Source organism: Callorhinchus milii, unplaced genomic scaffold, assembly GCF_018977255.1.
Source record: "Callorhinchus milii isolate IMCB2004 unplaced genomic scaffold, IMCB_Cmil_1.0 Scaffold23, whole genome shotgun sequence".
NCBI classification, from domain to species: Eukaryota; Metazoa; Chordata; class Chondrichthyes; order Chimaeriformes; family Callorhinchidae; genus Callorhinchus; species Callorhinchus milii.
In genome coordinates this window covers 342,986-357,548 of record NW_024704764.1, presented here as the reverse complement: position 1 = coordinate 357,548, position 14,563 = coordinate 342,986, and the positions used below count along the sequence as shown (strand labels likewise).

Here is a 14,563-nt window from a genome sequence, read left to right as displayed (position 1 = left end):
ACCCGTCCCACCATTGGCGGGCAGGCCTTCAGCCTCTCTGCCCTCGCTCTCTGGAACTCTATCCCACAGTCTCGCTGCCTCGCCCCCTCCCTTGCCTCCTAAGCTCCCTGCCCTCCACCCCAACTGATGCCAGCCACCAGCTCAGGTGCGGATCCCTGATTGTCCAGCGCCTTGGGATGTCCTCCTGACGTGAAAGGCGCTATACAAATACAATTTGTTGTTGTTCAGGAAGAATCTAATGAAGGTTGAAAAATAACAGTGAGCATAATCCTCGCAATTGAGAGAGTGAGCCTTATGAAAATCAATTTGATTCTATTTTTAGCTTCGGAGCAATCTTGATTTGTTTTTGTTTTTTAACTGTGTGCAGTGTAGCTCCAAGCTGCATTACTACACAGGGCAATGGATCACTTTATATTGACGTACCTCTTCATGTGTGTGCTCTGCTGTATGCCCTGCAGCTGCACTCTACATTTACAGGACATGTTGTAACGTTCTTTTCAAAATGTTTTCCTGAATAGTGGCCGATTGTTGAAGGCTGCAGGCAAAGCATTCTTTTGAACATTTTATATTGTTTTTTAAGGCAACATTCTGTGTTCCAATAATCCAAATGGATGTAATTCAAATCCCTGAACAAATCCTCTTTCCCAGTTCCTCCTTCCACAAATAAACTTTGCGTGGCTCAGTTGGTAGTACATACCCTCCCGAGTCAGCAAGTTCTGGGTTCACACCCCATATCGGGACTTTATGCTCACAGTCTAGGCTGACACACCAGGACATTCTTAAGCCGTTAACCCGAGGCCCTGTCTGCCTATTCAGGTGGACGTTAAAAATTCCCAGAGCAGTGTTTGAAAAGAGAAGATATTTTCTCCTGATGTCCTGGCCAACAATCCCCCAGATAAAATTGATTACTCATTTCATAGTTGTTTGTGAGAAATTAGCAGTGAAATATTATTGTTCAACGCACCGACCTCAATCCCCAGGCTAATGCTGGAGACTCTTGCATTTCTGAGCTGGAGCATTGTAACGGACGATCCTTTTCAGCTCAGTTTTAATGCCTTAAATGTGATTTTAATTGAAATTATAAAGTGGGAGCAGCAGCTCCTTGTGACTTTTGCTGAAGTTGCTGTGATGGGAGGTGAACGTTCTCAGGAACTCATGTTCTCATTGCAGTCGGTGTACGACAGCACGATGGAAACTATGAGCTTTGGGATGCTGCTCTGCGTGAGAGGCGCTGTGTAAATGCAAGTTGTTGTTGTTGATGGCTATGAGAGTGCGGTTTGTCTCTGCAGCGGTGATCATAAACAGAAATTTTACTGGGGTCACAAAGAGATCCTTGTTCCCGTCTACAAGAACATGGGTGACGCCCTGAAGAAGCATCCGGAAGTGGACGTCCTCATCAACTTTGCCTCGTTACGGTCCGCGTACGACAGCACAGTGGAAACGATGACCTTTCCCCAGGTTTGTCCAGTTGTTTGTTGTCTTCTCGATGTAACCCAACTGAAAGAGAAACCTTGGTGTAAAATCCCACCTGACTGTCCTGATCTCCAGGCATATGAAGGTGGCTACCCAGGAGCTTGTACAATTAGAATCCAACAGCACAGAGGGAGGCCATTCGGACTATTCTGCCCTGTGCCAGCTTTTGAAAGAGCTACCAACTAGTCCCGTTCCCCCGCTCGTACCCCATAGCCTTGCAAATGTTTTCTTTTCAAGTAAGTATTCAATTCCCCTTTGGAAGTCATTATCATTGAATCTGCTTCCACTACCCTTTCAGTCAGTGCATTCCAGACCCTAACAACTCCCTGCGTAAATTTTTTTTTAATCCTCATCTCTTTTCTGATTCTTTTGCCTACAACAACAGAAAAAGAAAAAACAGCAGAATAAGGTTAATAGAGTGATGTAGTGTGAATCTCGCTGTCTGTGCCTGTCTGCTTGTGTACAGACATGGGGTATTCGCAGGTGTTTGGTTGCATTTTAATGCGGATGTGGAGTTCTGTAGCTTAGTGGTTAGAGCGCTCGTCTCGTAAGCGAGAGACCTGGGTTTGATTCCCGCCAGGGCGAAACTTTGGGTAAGTTTCCTTACTCCACATGCCTCTGTTTACCTAGCAGCAAGTAGGAACCCGATTGTTCGTCGATTGGCGGATCGCTTTTCCGGGGATGATAATCCCTTAAAAAAAAAAGGTTTACTCAATCCACGGCTGTTTGTGGGACGCTGTGTGCAATTGGCTGCCAAGTTTTGTCCACAAAATATACAGTCAATTCACTTTACAGTATATTTCTGTGAAACGCTTTGCGAGATCTCAGCTGTAATAAGACACTTTATCAAATGCAAGGATTGTTAATATTGTTTAATTGCGATTGCCTTTTGTGTGTTACAGATCAGGACAATCGCCATTATTGCTGAAGGTATCCCTGAAGCACTGACCAGGAAACTCATCAAAATGGCAGATGAGAAAGGTGTCACGATTATTGGGCCAGCGACAGTAAGTGCTTGGTTGTGTGTAGAAAGATCCTGGCACAAATTTGGTCTCCCAGTCACTTGTGTGAAGTTCCTTGGGACGTCCTCCTGACATAAAAGGCCCTGTGTAAATGTAAACTGTTGTATATGTTCTGTGGTGCAATATCTTAACCCGTTGGGCCACGGTGAGCTTAAACAGGCGTTAGGTGCTAGCCTTGATGCTGTACCACAGACCGAAATGTTGGCTTGTATCTTGTGCTTTTCTAATTCCACACAGTGTCAACCACAAATTACATTTACACATCGCCTTTCGCATCGGGAGGAAGTCCCGAGGCACAGGATAGTCAGAGATTTGGGATCAGGGAGTGTGGAGGGCAGAGAGCGTGAGGTTAGGAGAGTGACCGAAGGTGTGGTCGAAGAAGAGGGACTTCAAAAGTGCCTTGAGGGAGGGAGCGAAGCAAAGGGACTGTGGGATAGAGTTCCAGAGAGTTTGGGCTGAGAGCCTGAAGGTCTGACCGCAGGCGGGCAGGGCAGGGTGGGGGGCGTGGAGCAGGCCGAGTGGACAGGTGGATATGGTGTCGTCTAACTGGATAACTACTTGTGTTTCCTCAGGTGGGTGGCATAAAGCCTGGCTGCTACAAGATCGGCAACACGGGAGGAATGCTCGACAACATTCTGGCCTCCAAACTCTATCGCCCCGGCAGTGTGGCGTACGTCTCGCGCTCCGGTGGAATGTCCAACGAACTCAACAACATCATCTCCAGAACGACCGACGGCGTCTATGAAGGTGTCGCTATCGGTGGAGATCGGTAAGAACCATCACCACAGCACAAAGGGATGTGCCGGTCGGTCATTAAGGGGATGTGCTAGGACTAAGAGGTTAAGGCAGTCCCTCAATGAAATGCCGTGCTGCTCTTGCTTGCAGTGCGGTTGCATGCTATAAATAGCACACTTTTATTGACGTGAATCTGACTCAGTTGGTAGCACTCTCACCCGAGTCTAAAGTTTGTGGGTTTAAGCCCTGTATCGGGATTTTGAGCTCAGTCTAGGCTAACAATTCATTGCAATGCTGAGAGCGCGTTCCGTTGTCAGAGGCAATGTTCTTCAGATGAGACATTAAACTGAGGTCCCGTCTGTCAGTGCAGTGGATGTTAAAGTTCCGGTGACACTATTTGAAAATCGAAGGGAGTTTCTCCTGGGGCCGTGGCCTTAGACTCTTTCACTTCGTGGCTGTTTGTGGGACATTGCCGTGCAAGTTAGCTGCTGCGTTTGTCTACTAATACGCAGTTGCGGTCATATACACTAACATTTAGTGAAGGACTTTGAGAAAGAAATTATTGTACGCTAGAATAATAATCGCTTCTGGCGTCGCTCGAGGTTCCTGTTGCGTAGTTTCAACACAGGAGGGAGCTGTGGCACAACTATCAGGGAAGGTCCCGTTTACTCATCAGGTTCCAGTCTCCGAGGCACTCGGGTGAAGAATGGTGCAGTAAATTCCAAAGCTGTACGACATTGTCCAAGCAAAGGCTTAATGTCGTTTACAGCTCCTCTTTCTACAGGGAAACCTGTTACAATGAGGTGACTGGGATCAAAATATATAGCTAGAGGTCTGTGAAAAATATGGCTACTAGGTCCCATCATAACTGATGTTTCTTACGATTTCCAGCGAGAAGTGTACTGTACTTTAGGTAACCATGAGTCCACAGGAGATTCTAGCGAGGCGCTTAATAACAGGATCTTTTCCAGCGCCTTGGGACGTCCTCCCGACGTGAAAGGCGCTATATAAATGTAATCTTGGTGGTGGTGTTGTTTGTTGTCTGTTGCCCTGTGCTTAATACTGTAAACCTCAGCTAACTGCCCATTTCTATCGTTGAATGTGAGCTATACGTGGCAGGCTTTCAAACTAACTGTTAAATTGGAATTTGTCACGTCTGCGATGAAAGATTTGGATTCTTTTAGTTTGTGACTTGCCATCTGCTGAACCTGCCACAGAGTCACTGCTGACTCTCACCACAGTGGCGTTAGATTTCTGGGGTGTTACTCACTGCTCGATAAAGCTACCACCAGCAGCATTTATGCCAAACTCCTGAGTGTTTTTTTTTTGTTTACCTTGGGGAATATTAACCTTTGGTTTTGAAATGTCTCGCATCTTTTTCAAAAATTGCAACTAAACAAATTGCAAAACACTTCATTGCGGATTAAAGCATTCCTGCATTCCTTTCCCTCCAGCTATCCAGGCTCCACATTTATGGATCATGTCTTCCGTTACCAGGACACCCCTGAAGTTAAAATGATTGTTGTTCTTGGGGAGGTGAGTGGATCTGAATTAATTCCCTAATATTTCTGACGTAACAGTCATAGAAAAGTCCTTTCTAACAGGGTAACACTCTTAAAGAGCAAATTAGACAGATTCCCTTAGAAAATAATATCTCAGGATACAGTATATTGTTTGGGACACGACTTGCCAAGTGACTGCCAGGATGGTGGAAAGCAAACTAGATGGACATTGGACTTCTTTTGCCTAACAAAATCTAATGTTCTTATATAACTTGTGGCTAATGGTCTAGCTATCCAGAAAGGTCTACAAGTCAATTGTTTCGATGGTGGTGTGAGGGACACACACTTAAACTGTCTTATAATCAAAATCAGCCTTAGAGACCCAGCTTTCTTCCTATCAGGTCAGGTGGTAGCAGTCTAGTCTCTGAATCACTAGGTTGGGGTTCAAGCCCCATGTTGGGATCCTGACCTCACTAACTAAGCTGACACTCCCAACCCAGTGCTGGGGAGTGCTGCATGTTGAGGTACCATCCTTTGGATGAGACATTAACTCCCAAGTTCTGCTAATGGTTGTATAGTATGTAAATTTAGTGCTGTGAAAATCAAAGTGGTGTGAGGATTAACTGGATAAACAGATGGCATCTAACCTAAATCTCTCTACAGATTGGTGGAGCAGAAGAGTACAGGATTGGCAAAGGGATTCAGGAGGGACGTATTACCAAGCCTGTTGTTGCTTGGTGCATTGGCACATGTGCTACTATGTTTAGTTCAGAGGTGAGCATTTTTTCTTCCTTATGTTAAAATGCCATGCAATCCATTGAGAATACAACTTGGGTGGGAGACATGTGAAGCTATTGGAGTCTCTGAGGTCAAGCTGGGTGTGTGGGTGTGTTTGTGTGTGTGTAAATCTCTTGTTTTGAAGCACTGATACAAGTCGCTGTCCCTCGTAACTCTTCACAGGTGCAGTTTGGGCATGCGGGTGCCTGTGCCAACGCAACCTCTGAGACCGCAGTGGCCAAAAACAAGGCTCTGAGAGAAGCCGGAGTCTTTGTACCAAGAAACTTTGATGAGCTTGGAGAAGTCATCAAGTAAGAGCACTTGTAGCAGGAGGGAGGAGTGGTGCAGCTGATCAGTTACCCCTGACTGCACTCTGTTTCATGTTGTCCTGGATGTATCTGAATGCCGCTGTGTCTCTGTTCCTAGGTCTGTTTACGATGACCTTGTTGCTAAAAGTGTGATCGTTCCTGCACAAGAAGTTCCTCCTCCCACGGTGCCGATGGACTACTCTTGGGCAAGGGTAGGTCCTCCACACAGCCCGCAGTAAAGTGACTGTGTTTGTAGTTGACGCAGAAATAGGTTTGCACACATTAACCTCCAACAAACAACCATGAAGTAAACCTTTTTTTTATCCGTAGGCCAGGACACTGGGAGAATAGCCATGGGATCTTTAACAGGCAGACGGGACCTCAGTTTAACATCTCATCCAAAGGATGATCCCTCAGAAAATATAGCTTTCCTCCAGCACTGCACTGGAGTGTCAGCCTAGACTGAGTCCAAAGTCCCAATAGGCTTGAACCCTACATTCTTCTGCCTCGGAGGCAAGAGGACTAATAAGCAAGCCCTGCCTCCCTGTCCCCTGGATAATATTCCCTCCTTGTCCAAGTTCATCCCCAAATACTCATCGACTCACTTCAATGTTTGTAGAACGTTGCAGCTGTAAATGATCTGCCTTCCTCACGTTCTATAAAGTGCTATGAGGCGTTTCTCATGATTCGCCGGGTGCACAGTAATGTAAGGGTTACTGTATTATAAATACAATTGCAACACAATTGACACTTGTACAGGATTTTCACGTGGGGAGGATGTTTATTGTTGAATGCCCGATGTTGGATTGGTGTTTGTAATGCTGACCTGTCACGTGTCTATTGTGCAGGAGTTGGGTCTGATCCGTAAGCCAGCCTCCTTCATGTCCAGCATCTGTGATGAGAGAGGCCAGGAACTCATCTACGCAGGAATGCCCATCACTGAAATCTTCAAAGAGGACATGGGCCTTGGAGGTGTCCTGGGTTTGCTCTGGTTCCAAAGGAGGTGAGACCCTCAGCAGAAAGATCCCTATCTCAAGACCCGGAAATCTCTCTAATGGAAAAGAACATCATCCAATGCGTAAACTAATGTTCAGAGTCTTGCCTTGCTTCTGATGGTAAATGGTGTCAAACAGATCTATATTCTGTGAAGCGCTTTGAGATGTCTCAAAGACGTGCTAAGCCGCTATATCAAATGCAAGTATTATTATGTTGTTCAATGAGAGCCAAGGTTTGTGCATTAGACTACTGCTCGAGATTAACCAACTAAAAGCTGCCATTGCCTAAAAAGCAATTCCTCTCCCGTCTACTTCAGCAACTCTGCTTGATGCGGCTTTGTCAATCTGTCCTTGCCATCTGCAGAATGTCTGAGCCCAGACTCCACATCTCTCATACATTAACCCTTTACAAATGAATGCTTTGAAATTCTGATTGAACCATTCCAGATTTGGATCGGAATCACTTTTCTTCTCTTGTAACCTAGCTTTTTACAGAATGTTAAAATGTGTCCTTCTCCAAACCCAAGGGATGTTTTTGCTCTTGTTCCCGCAGATTGCCTAAACCCGCCTGCCACTTTATTGAGATGTGCCTCATGGTGACTGCTGACCATGGACCAGCGGTCTCAGGGGCTCACAACACTATCGTCTGTGCCCGAGCGGGGAAAGATCTCATATCCAGCCTGACTTCGGGTCTGCTTACTATTGTAAGTGTGTCTACAGTTATTTTTAATGGACATAAACCATTAAGCTCTGTATATCTGGTCAGCCATAGAAATGCATCACTGCTGGCCATTCGACCCATTGCGTTAGCTTTGGTCTTTGCTGCATTGAAGTTATCTGTCCCAATAACATAACATGTAGGAGCAGGAGTAGGCCATTCGGCCCTTCGAGCCTGCCCCGCCATTCATTCATGGCTGATCTTCTAATCTAACTCCAGCTAAAAACCTGACCCTGCCTTATCCCCATATTCCTTAATCCCTTTCGCAATAAGAAATCTATGTATCTCAGTCTTGAATATGTTCAAGGACTGAGTGTCAACAGCCCTTTGGGGTAGTGAGTGCCATGTATTCACCGCCCTTAGAGTAAAGAAGTTCTTCCTCAACTCAGTGCGAAAGCGTTGGCCTCTGATTTTAAGGTGCAGGGGGAAACAATCTCCCACTATCTACTCTATGCCCTTTGATGATCTTATAGGTTTCTATAAGATCCCCTCTAATTCTTCTATGTTCTAGAGAATATAGGCCCAAATTGGTCAGCCTATCCCCTTAACTCATCCCCTTCATCCCTGGTACTAACCGAGTAAATCTACACTGCACCCCCTCCAAGGCAAGTACATCCTTCCTTAAATGAGGAGACCAAAACTGCACACAGTACTCCAGGTGTGGTCCCACCAGGGCCCTATACAGTTGCAGCAAGACTTCCCTACTCTTATACTCTAATCCTTTCATAATGAATGCTAACATACCGTTCGCCTTCCTAATTGCTTGCTGCACCTGCAGACTAACTTTCTGTGATTACCTCTCCAGCTTCTGGTAGGCTTTAAACCTTTTCCTTTTCCTGAAGGATTGTAACAAGTTCTTTCCCGGGTGTTGCTCCATGTTGTGTTACTGTTCATTTGAGAGTATCGGCCCCGAATCTTCACAGTCAATCTGTGGGATGCCTCCGAGTCGGACACCGTGCTGTTCTCACCCGATGTTCAGATACACAGCAGGAGTCACTGGATAGTGGTTGAGAGCAGGAACACCTGGCTGATTTTGTTCTTCCTCCCCCATAGTCGCTGCCCCAGGGCCAAAGCTGCAATTACTGAGATCCGATAACTGCAAGAGACCAAATCAGGCACCTTGTTGTTGTTACACAATTCAACTCTTTAAAAATGTGCATAAGCTCTAGTGTCCCTGCAGCCAAAGGGTTGGAGTTCAAATCAGTTGTAGATTTTTGGTGTTTGCTTTGTAATTGTTGAAGCTGCCCTTTCACTGTCCGAGTTCTGCAATTCACAATTGATTGATCAATAATTGACTCTTCACTTGTCTCTGCTTCTCGCAGGGCGACCGGTTCGGAGGAGCATTAGATGCAGCCGCCAAACAGTTCAGCAATGCCTTTGACAGTGGCCTCATTGCCATGGACTTTGTCAACAAGATGAAGAAGGAAGGAAAACTGATTATGGGGATTGGACACCGGGTGAAATCGGTGAGTCTGGAAGCGTTTAGTTTACATTAAGTTCCTCCACAAGTTATCAGTCTTTAAGATGGTTAGAACTATCATGCAAGTAAAGGGCGAAGGGGGGGGAAGGATTCCTGAAATGTGTGCAGGATAACTTTCAGGATCAATATGTTTCCAGCCCAACGAGGAAAGGAGCAGTGCTGGATCTAGTTCTGGGGAATGAAGTGGGGCAAGTGGAGAAGGTTTCAGTAGGAGAGCATCTGGACAACAGCGATCATAACACCATTAGGTTTAGAGTATTTATAGAAAGGGACAAGGAGCAATCAAAGGTGAAGATACTCAACTGGAAGAGGGCTAATTTCAATGAGTTAAAAAGGGACCTAGCCAAGGTGGACTGGAAAGAAAAATTGTCAGGTAAAACAGCTAATGAGGAATGGGAAGCCTTCAAGGAGGAGATAGTTTGGGGACAGAACAAATACATTCCCACAAAGGGGAAAGGTAGGGCATCCAAACCTCCCTGGACGAATAAGGAAATTGGGATTAAAATAAAAAGGAAAAAGGAGGCTTATGATAAATGTCAGGTCGAAAATATAGAAGATAATCAAATAGAATATAGAAAGTACAGAGGAGAACTGTAAAAGGAAATAAGAGGGGCAAAGAGATTATATGAGAAAAGATTAGCGGGTAACATAAAAGGGAACCCTAAGGTATTTTGTAAGCATATAAATAATAAAAGGTGGGTTCAATTCGGGACCAAAGAGGAAATTTTCTTTTGGAGGCAGAGGGCATGGCTGACGTACTGGAAGAGTACTTTGCATCTGTCTTTACAAAGGAAGAGAATGCAGCCAATGCCACAGTATTGGAGGATTGGAGGAGAGGGTAGAGAAATTGGATAAGATAAGAATAAACCGAGAGGAGTACTAAATAGGTTGTTGGTACTCAAGGTATATGGAACTGGCTCCCTAGGGAGACAGTGGAAGCAGAAAGTGTCAATTCTTTCAAGAACAAATTAGATAGATTTATTTTAGAAAATAATAAATAGTTTGGACATGACATGTCAAGCGACTCCCAGTATTGGTGGTTGGCGAACTGGGCAGGTTACAGTATTCTCTAAGTGTTACCATATTGGTAGGGCTTCAGGGCAGATTGGGATATATTGACTAACTTGCTGATTGCAGATCAATAACCCAGATATGAGGGTTCAGATCCTGAAGACTACGTGAAGCAGAACTTCCCTGCCACCCCGCTCCTGGATTACGCACTGGAAGTGGAGAAGATCACCACCTCTAAGGTACGGTCGTGTAACTGCAATCACTCCTCGTCTGCAAATAACCAACTTTCCAACCTTAAATTAAAACTATTTGCATGCTTGAATGTAGTTTACTAAATCCAAACTTGCTATTGCTTATATCTAAGGTTCCCAAAGCTTTCCACTGTGTTGTTGACTAATCCACGCAGAATGAATTTCTATCAACATCTGCATTATTATAGCACGAGACTCCCAGGATGGTAGAAGGCGAACCAGATGGACCTTGGGCTTTTTTCATTTAGCAATTCTTATGTTCCTATGTTTAGGTAACCTGTATAAGGTGCATTATAGAAGTTTATTTTAATTCTTGATTATAATGAGCTTTAATATCATTTATTAATGACTTAAATATCTCTAATCTTTTTGTTTCAGAAACCAAATCTCATCCTAAACGTTGATGGTTTTATTGGTGTGGGCATGGTTGACCTATTAAGAAACTGTGGTGCATTTACAAGGTAGACTTAGTTTTTTTTTTAGATAGAAACAGAAGTCACTGGGATACCACGGCAGGTCAAGGGGCATCTATGGAGAAAGGAAAATGAATTAACATTCCAGGTTGATGACCCGAAACGTAAACTCATTTTCCTCTCCATAGATACTGCCTGACCTGCTGTGTGTTCCCAGTGACTTCTGTTTTTCCTTCAGATTTCCAGCATCTCCAGTATTTTGGTGTAATTTTTAAAATGTCTGATTTTAACACTAAATTGTTACATTTTAGTCATCCAGGGTCAAAAGCTCCAGAGAGAAACTTGCTGTCAGCTCTTTGTCTATCAGCCCTTAACCCTGGGCCTCTTTCTATAGGATTGGACAGGGCATTAGTCTGATGTTTCATTGCCAAATCATTTTAGGATTTTTTTTGTGATTGAAAAGACTTCATCCAATTATCAATTCCTGAGTTGTGCGGCATTGTGGAAGCACTGTGAGCAATATTAATAATAATCTGTGCAATTGATAGAGTACCTTAGTACGTCTTTGAGATGTCTCGAAGCACTTCACACAATATACGATAAAGCGAATTAACTGTATATTTTGTGGGCAATAGCCAATTGCGCACAGCAGTGTCCCACACGCAGCCGTGGATTGTTACCAGAGCTGAACTTGGGTTCATCACCTTCTCTGTCTCTGACTACCCCATACTTCTGGCTGCAGTGAAATCAGAAAGAGAATCTCCCTTTTCTCAATCTCTCTCTGTGTTTTCTGCAACCACTGCACTGGAACTTAGGTTAAAAAGTACAGCTGATGAACAAGGTCTCTATTACCTGGTTAGAGCAGTGACTTCAAAGATGAATTAAAATACACTCTTAACAAAAAGCAAAATGCTGGAAATCTGAAATAAAAACAGAAGTCGCTGGGAACACTCAACAAAAATAACAAAATTACATTTGTATAGCACTTTTCACGTCGGGAGGACGTCCCAAGGCGCTGAGTAGGGAACACTCAATGGGTCAGACAGCATCTATGGAGAGAGGAAAGTGAGTTAACGTTTCAGGTCGATGAACTTTCGTCAGAACTCTGAAATGTTAACTCACTTTCCTCTCTCTCCATAGATGCTGCCTGGCCTGCTGAGTGTTATGTTTTTATTTAAAATACAGTCTCATTCTCTGCCATTTATTTGGTTTCGCTGTGTGTGTTTTGCCGTGTGTGTTTTGCTGTGCGTGCCTTCCTAACACTCAGATTGTGCTGCAGGGAGGAGTCTGATGAATATGTGGAGATCGGCGCTCTGAATGGCATCTTTGTTTTAGGAAGGAGTATGGGCTTCATTGGTAAGTTACTCCAGCACGATAAACAAGTGATAAGAGTTTTGCTTTTCTTCCCTCTGTGTTCCACACAGTCCACATCTGTACAGCTGAATTCCATATCAGTTCTCTCATTGAGAGAATAACTATTTTTATACAATTGAAAGATGGCTTCTCAGTTTGCTTTTGTAAAACTCCATTCAATGCTGCAGTTGATTCGATCAGTGCAACTGAGCTTTCAGCCATTGCACCCCAAACCTCTGAACCTCCCTGCCTCAATCCCTCTGCCTCGCCCCCTGTTTGCCTGTCTTCAGGTCGCACTCTCCTTTTCTTGCAGCTCGGTGTCAGACTACGCCATTGTTAAACGCTCCCTGAATTGTTACCACGCGTGAAGGGTACTATATAAACGCACGTTGCTACTGACGGATCTCGAGCTGCAGCTAATGCGGTGAGAGATCCCAGCGCTGGGTAGCAGAACTCTTCTGCTCATGCACCCACTAATCTGGTGTGACTTGCAGGGTAAGGCTGTTTGCTCTATTTTATCCCCAACACCTGGAGTTGCCTCTACTCCCCCAGTGCAGCACTTGGTCTGCTTTTGTGTTGTGAATTTGGACCCTTTGGGAGCTATACTGAGATTGACCCTACCGTAGGTCCTATTTTTATTACTTCCCCATATTCCTGCTCACTGAACAGGTCCCTTCTGGACTGTGGTACAGAGTTGAGTGGAGATTCTTCCCAATGAGTTGGCACCTGTTCCCGGGAGATTGAATGTTAACCGCGTGCTGAATGCTGTAATGAACTGTTCTTTCTTTGGTGAATGTGATGCTTATGGAAGCACTTGATGTTTCAGGACACTATCTGGATCAGAAGCGATTGAAACAAGGATTATATCGTCACCCATGGGACGACATATCTTATGTTTTGCCAGAGCACATGACCATGTGAACATTGGGTCAGCTCGGAGGGTCTCCGTCCACCCCTGGTGTGTGTCCTCCCCCTTCCCCTCCCCCCCCCTCCAAAAAAAGATGTTTGCCTTTCCCTCTTGCACACTGAAGTTGCTCGGGTGGGAAGGAGTCTCCTGGTCAATTATCCTGATGAATTGTGTACACGATGTGCTCTCAGAAGCTCAACGCAGATTTTAAAGAGAGGAATGAAATGAGTGTGGTTCTGAGACCCATTATGAAGAAGTAGGATCTGAAGTGTGAATGGGAGAAGCCAAAGCGTGGCGTGGCTCTGGGATCTCGTACAATACAATACAAATCAGAGGCTCTCAGTACACGCTCTGCATTGCTATTGCAGCAGTACAGCGGAATCCCAAAGTGTCTCTTCCCAAGAACACTGACCCAAACAGGCAGCAGCTCGTTGGGTTGAGGGTGCATTCCCATTAAATGCTTTGGATTTTCGCAGAAGCTGGTAATGTGGAGATCGAGAGGGCAGATTGTCATGTCTCAGTTGAGGCCATTGGACACGTAAGGTAACCAAATACACTTGAGTTCCGCTGTACCTGCTCCCAATAGAATTCCATCTCATCACCCTGCTCAATTGTAAACCTGCTGGACTTAATGTAACCAGGCTTGTGTAAGCTTATTTAAGGGACCATTTGTACTTCATCTGCTGTCTATGGATTTACAAATTGCTGGACGGCATTTTAAAACTAGATTAGGAAATGGGTATGTGTTTCTTGTTGAGGGTTTGGGAGTGAGGAAGAAAGATCCTGTGTCAGAAATGCAGTCCGTCTTCTCAAGTGAGCCTTTTAGTCTAACCACATGCACTGTCTGACCTGCCTTTGTGTTTCTGTATTTGAAGGTACCCATGCTTCGATAATATAACCAAAACTCTAGCTTGTGTCTTAGTATAAATTAAAGTGTGTAACTTATTGGGTTTTACTCTTTCGACCTGTTTTATTTCTATCCTCATTTTTAAATCCCTTCATGCCCTGGTACCTCCTGACCCCTCCGACTTGCTTACTCCCCAACATGCTACCCGCTGCCTCTGCTTGACTAGCTTCAGCCTCTTGCATGTCCCTCGTGCCCTCTGTTCCACCATTGGTGGCTTCACTTTCAGCCACTACACCCCGAAACTCTGGAACACTCTTGCTCTATCCCATGGCCTGAAGTCCTTCCTCTTGGACTGTGCCTATGGTCACCTACCCACTCCCACCGGCTCACCACCGTGCTCCGACACTGTTCTATTCATTAACCTCGAGACAAGTCAGTGTGTGTGTGTGCGCTGCCCAGCTTCTTCACACACTCACATGTAAGTTTTTATTTTTTTAATTGGGTCCCGCTGTAGCCAGCTGGAATGTTGGGAGTTATGCCAATGTCAGAGCAGATGGGACTTCAAAGATGAATTAAAATACACATGAAGAAAGCCATCACTTCAAGACGAGGGATGTGTGGGAGGCCGGAGCCGGCTGAGCGAAGGGAACATGTAGAGGTGTGGGCTCTGGGACACTACCCTGCGTGAGGGGGCGCTATATAAATGCTAGTTGTTGTTATCCTGAAGATGTTTGTGTAGATCTGAATATTCAACGATATCTGCTCTCGTGG

General features: G+C 44.9%; 1 protein-coding gene and 1 non-coding gene across 2 annotated transcripts in view; both read left to right on the top strand.

The window, feature by feature from the left end:
• The window catches only part of aclya (ATP citrate lyase a), a 53,214-nt gene extending 39,319 nt beyond the window's left edge, over window positions 1–13,895 (top strand). The window contains 15 exon segments of the mRNA XM_042343173.1: window positions 1,290–1,458; window positions 2,376–2,480; window positions 3,068–3,264; window positions 4,685–4,766; window positions 5,396–5,506; window positions 5,693–5,820; window positions 5,936–6,029; window positions 6,666–6,820; window positions 7,366–7,516; window positions 8,853–8,996; window positions 10,148–10,178; window positions 10,181–10,260; window positions 10,651–10,733; window positions 11,965–12,041; window positions 12,865–13,895. Coding sequence (XP_042199107.1) covers window positions 1,290–1,458; window positions 2,376–2,480; window positions 3,068–3,264; window positions 4,685–4,766; window positions 5,396–5,506; window positions 5,693–5,820; window positions 5,936–6,029; window positions 6,666–6,820; window positions 7,366–7,516; window positions 8,853–8,996; window positions 10,148–10,178; window positions 10,181–10,260; window positions 10,651–10,733; window positions 11,965–12,041; window positions 12,865–12,959 — 1,702 coding nt within the window. The 3' untranslated portion in view covers window positions 12,960–13,895.
• On the top strand, window positions 1,987–2,058 carry trnat-cgu. The gene has a single exon. It is a non-coding gene; the product is annotated as a tRNA-Thr (tRNA).
• Window positions 13,896–14,563: the final 668 nt, after the last annotated feature.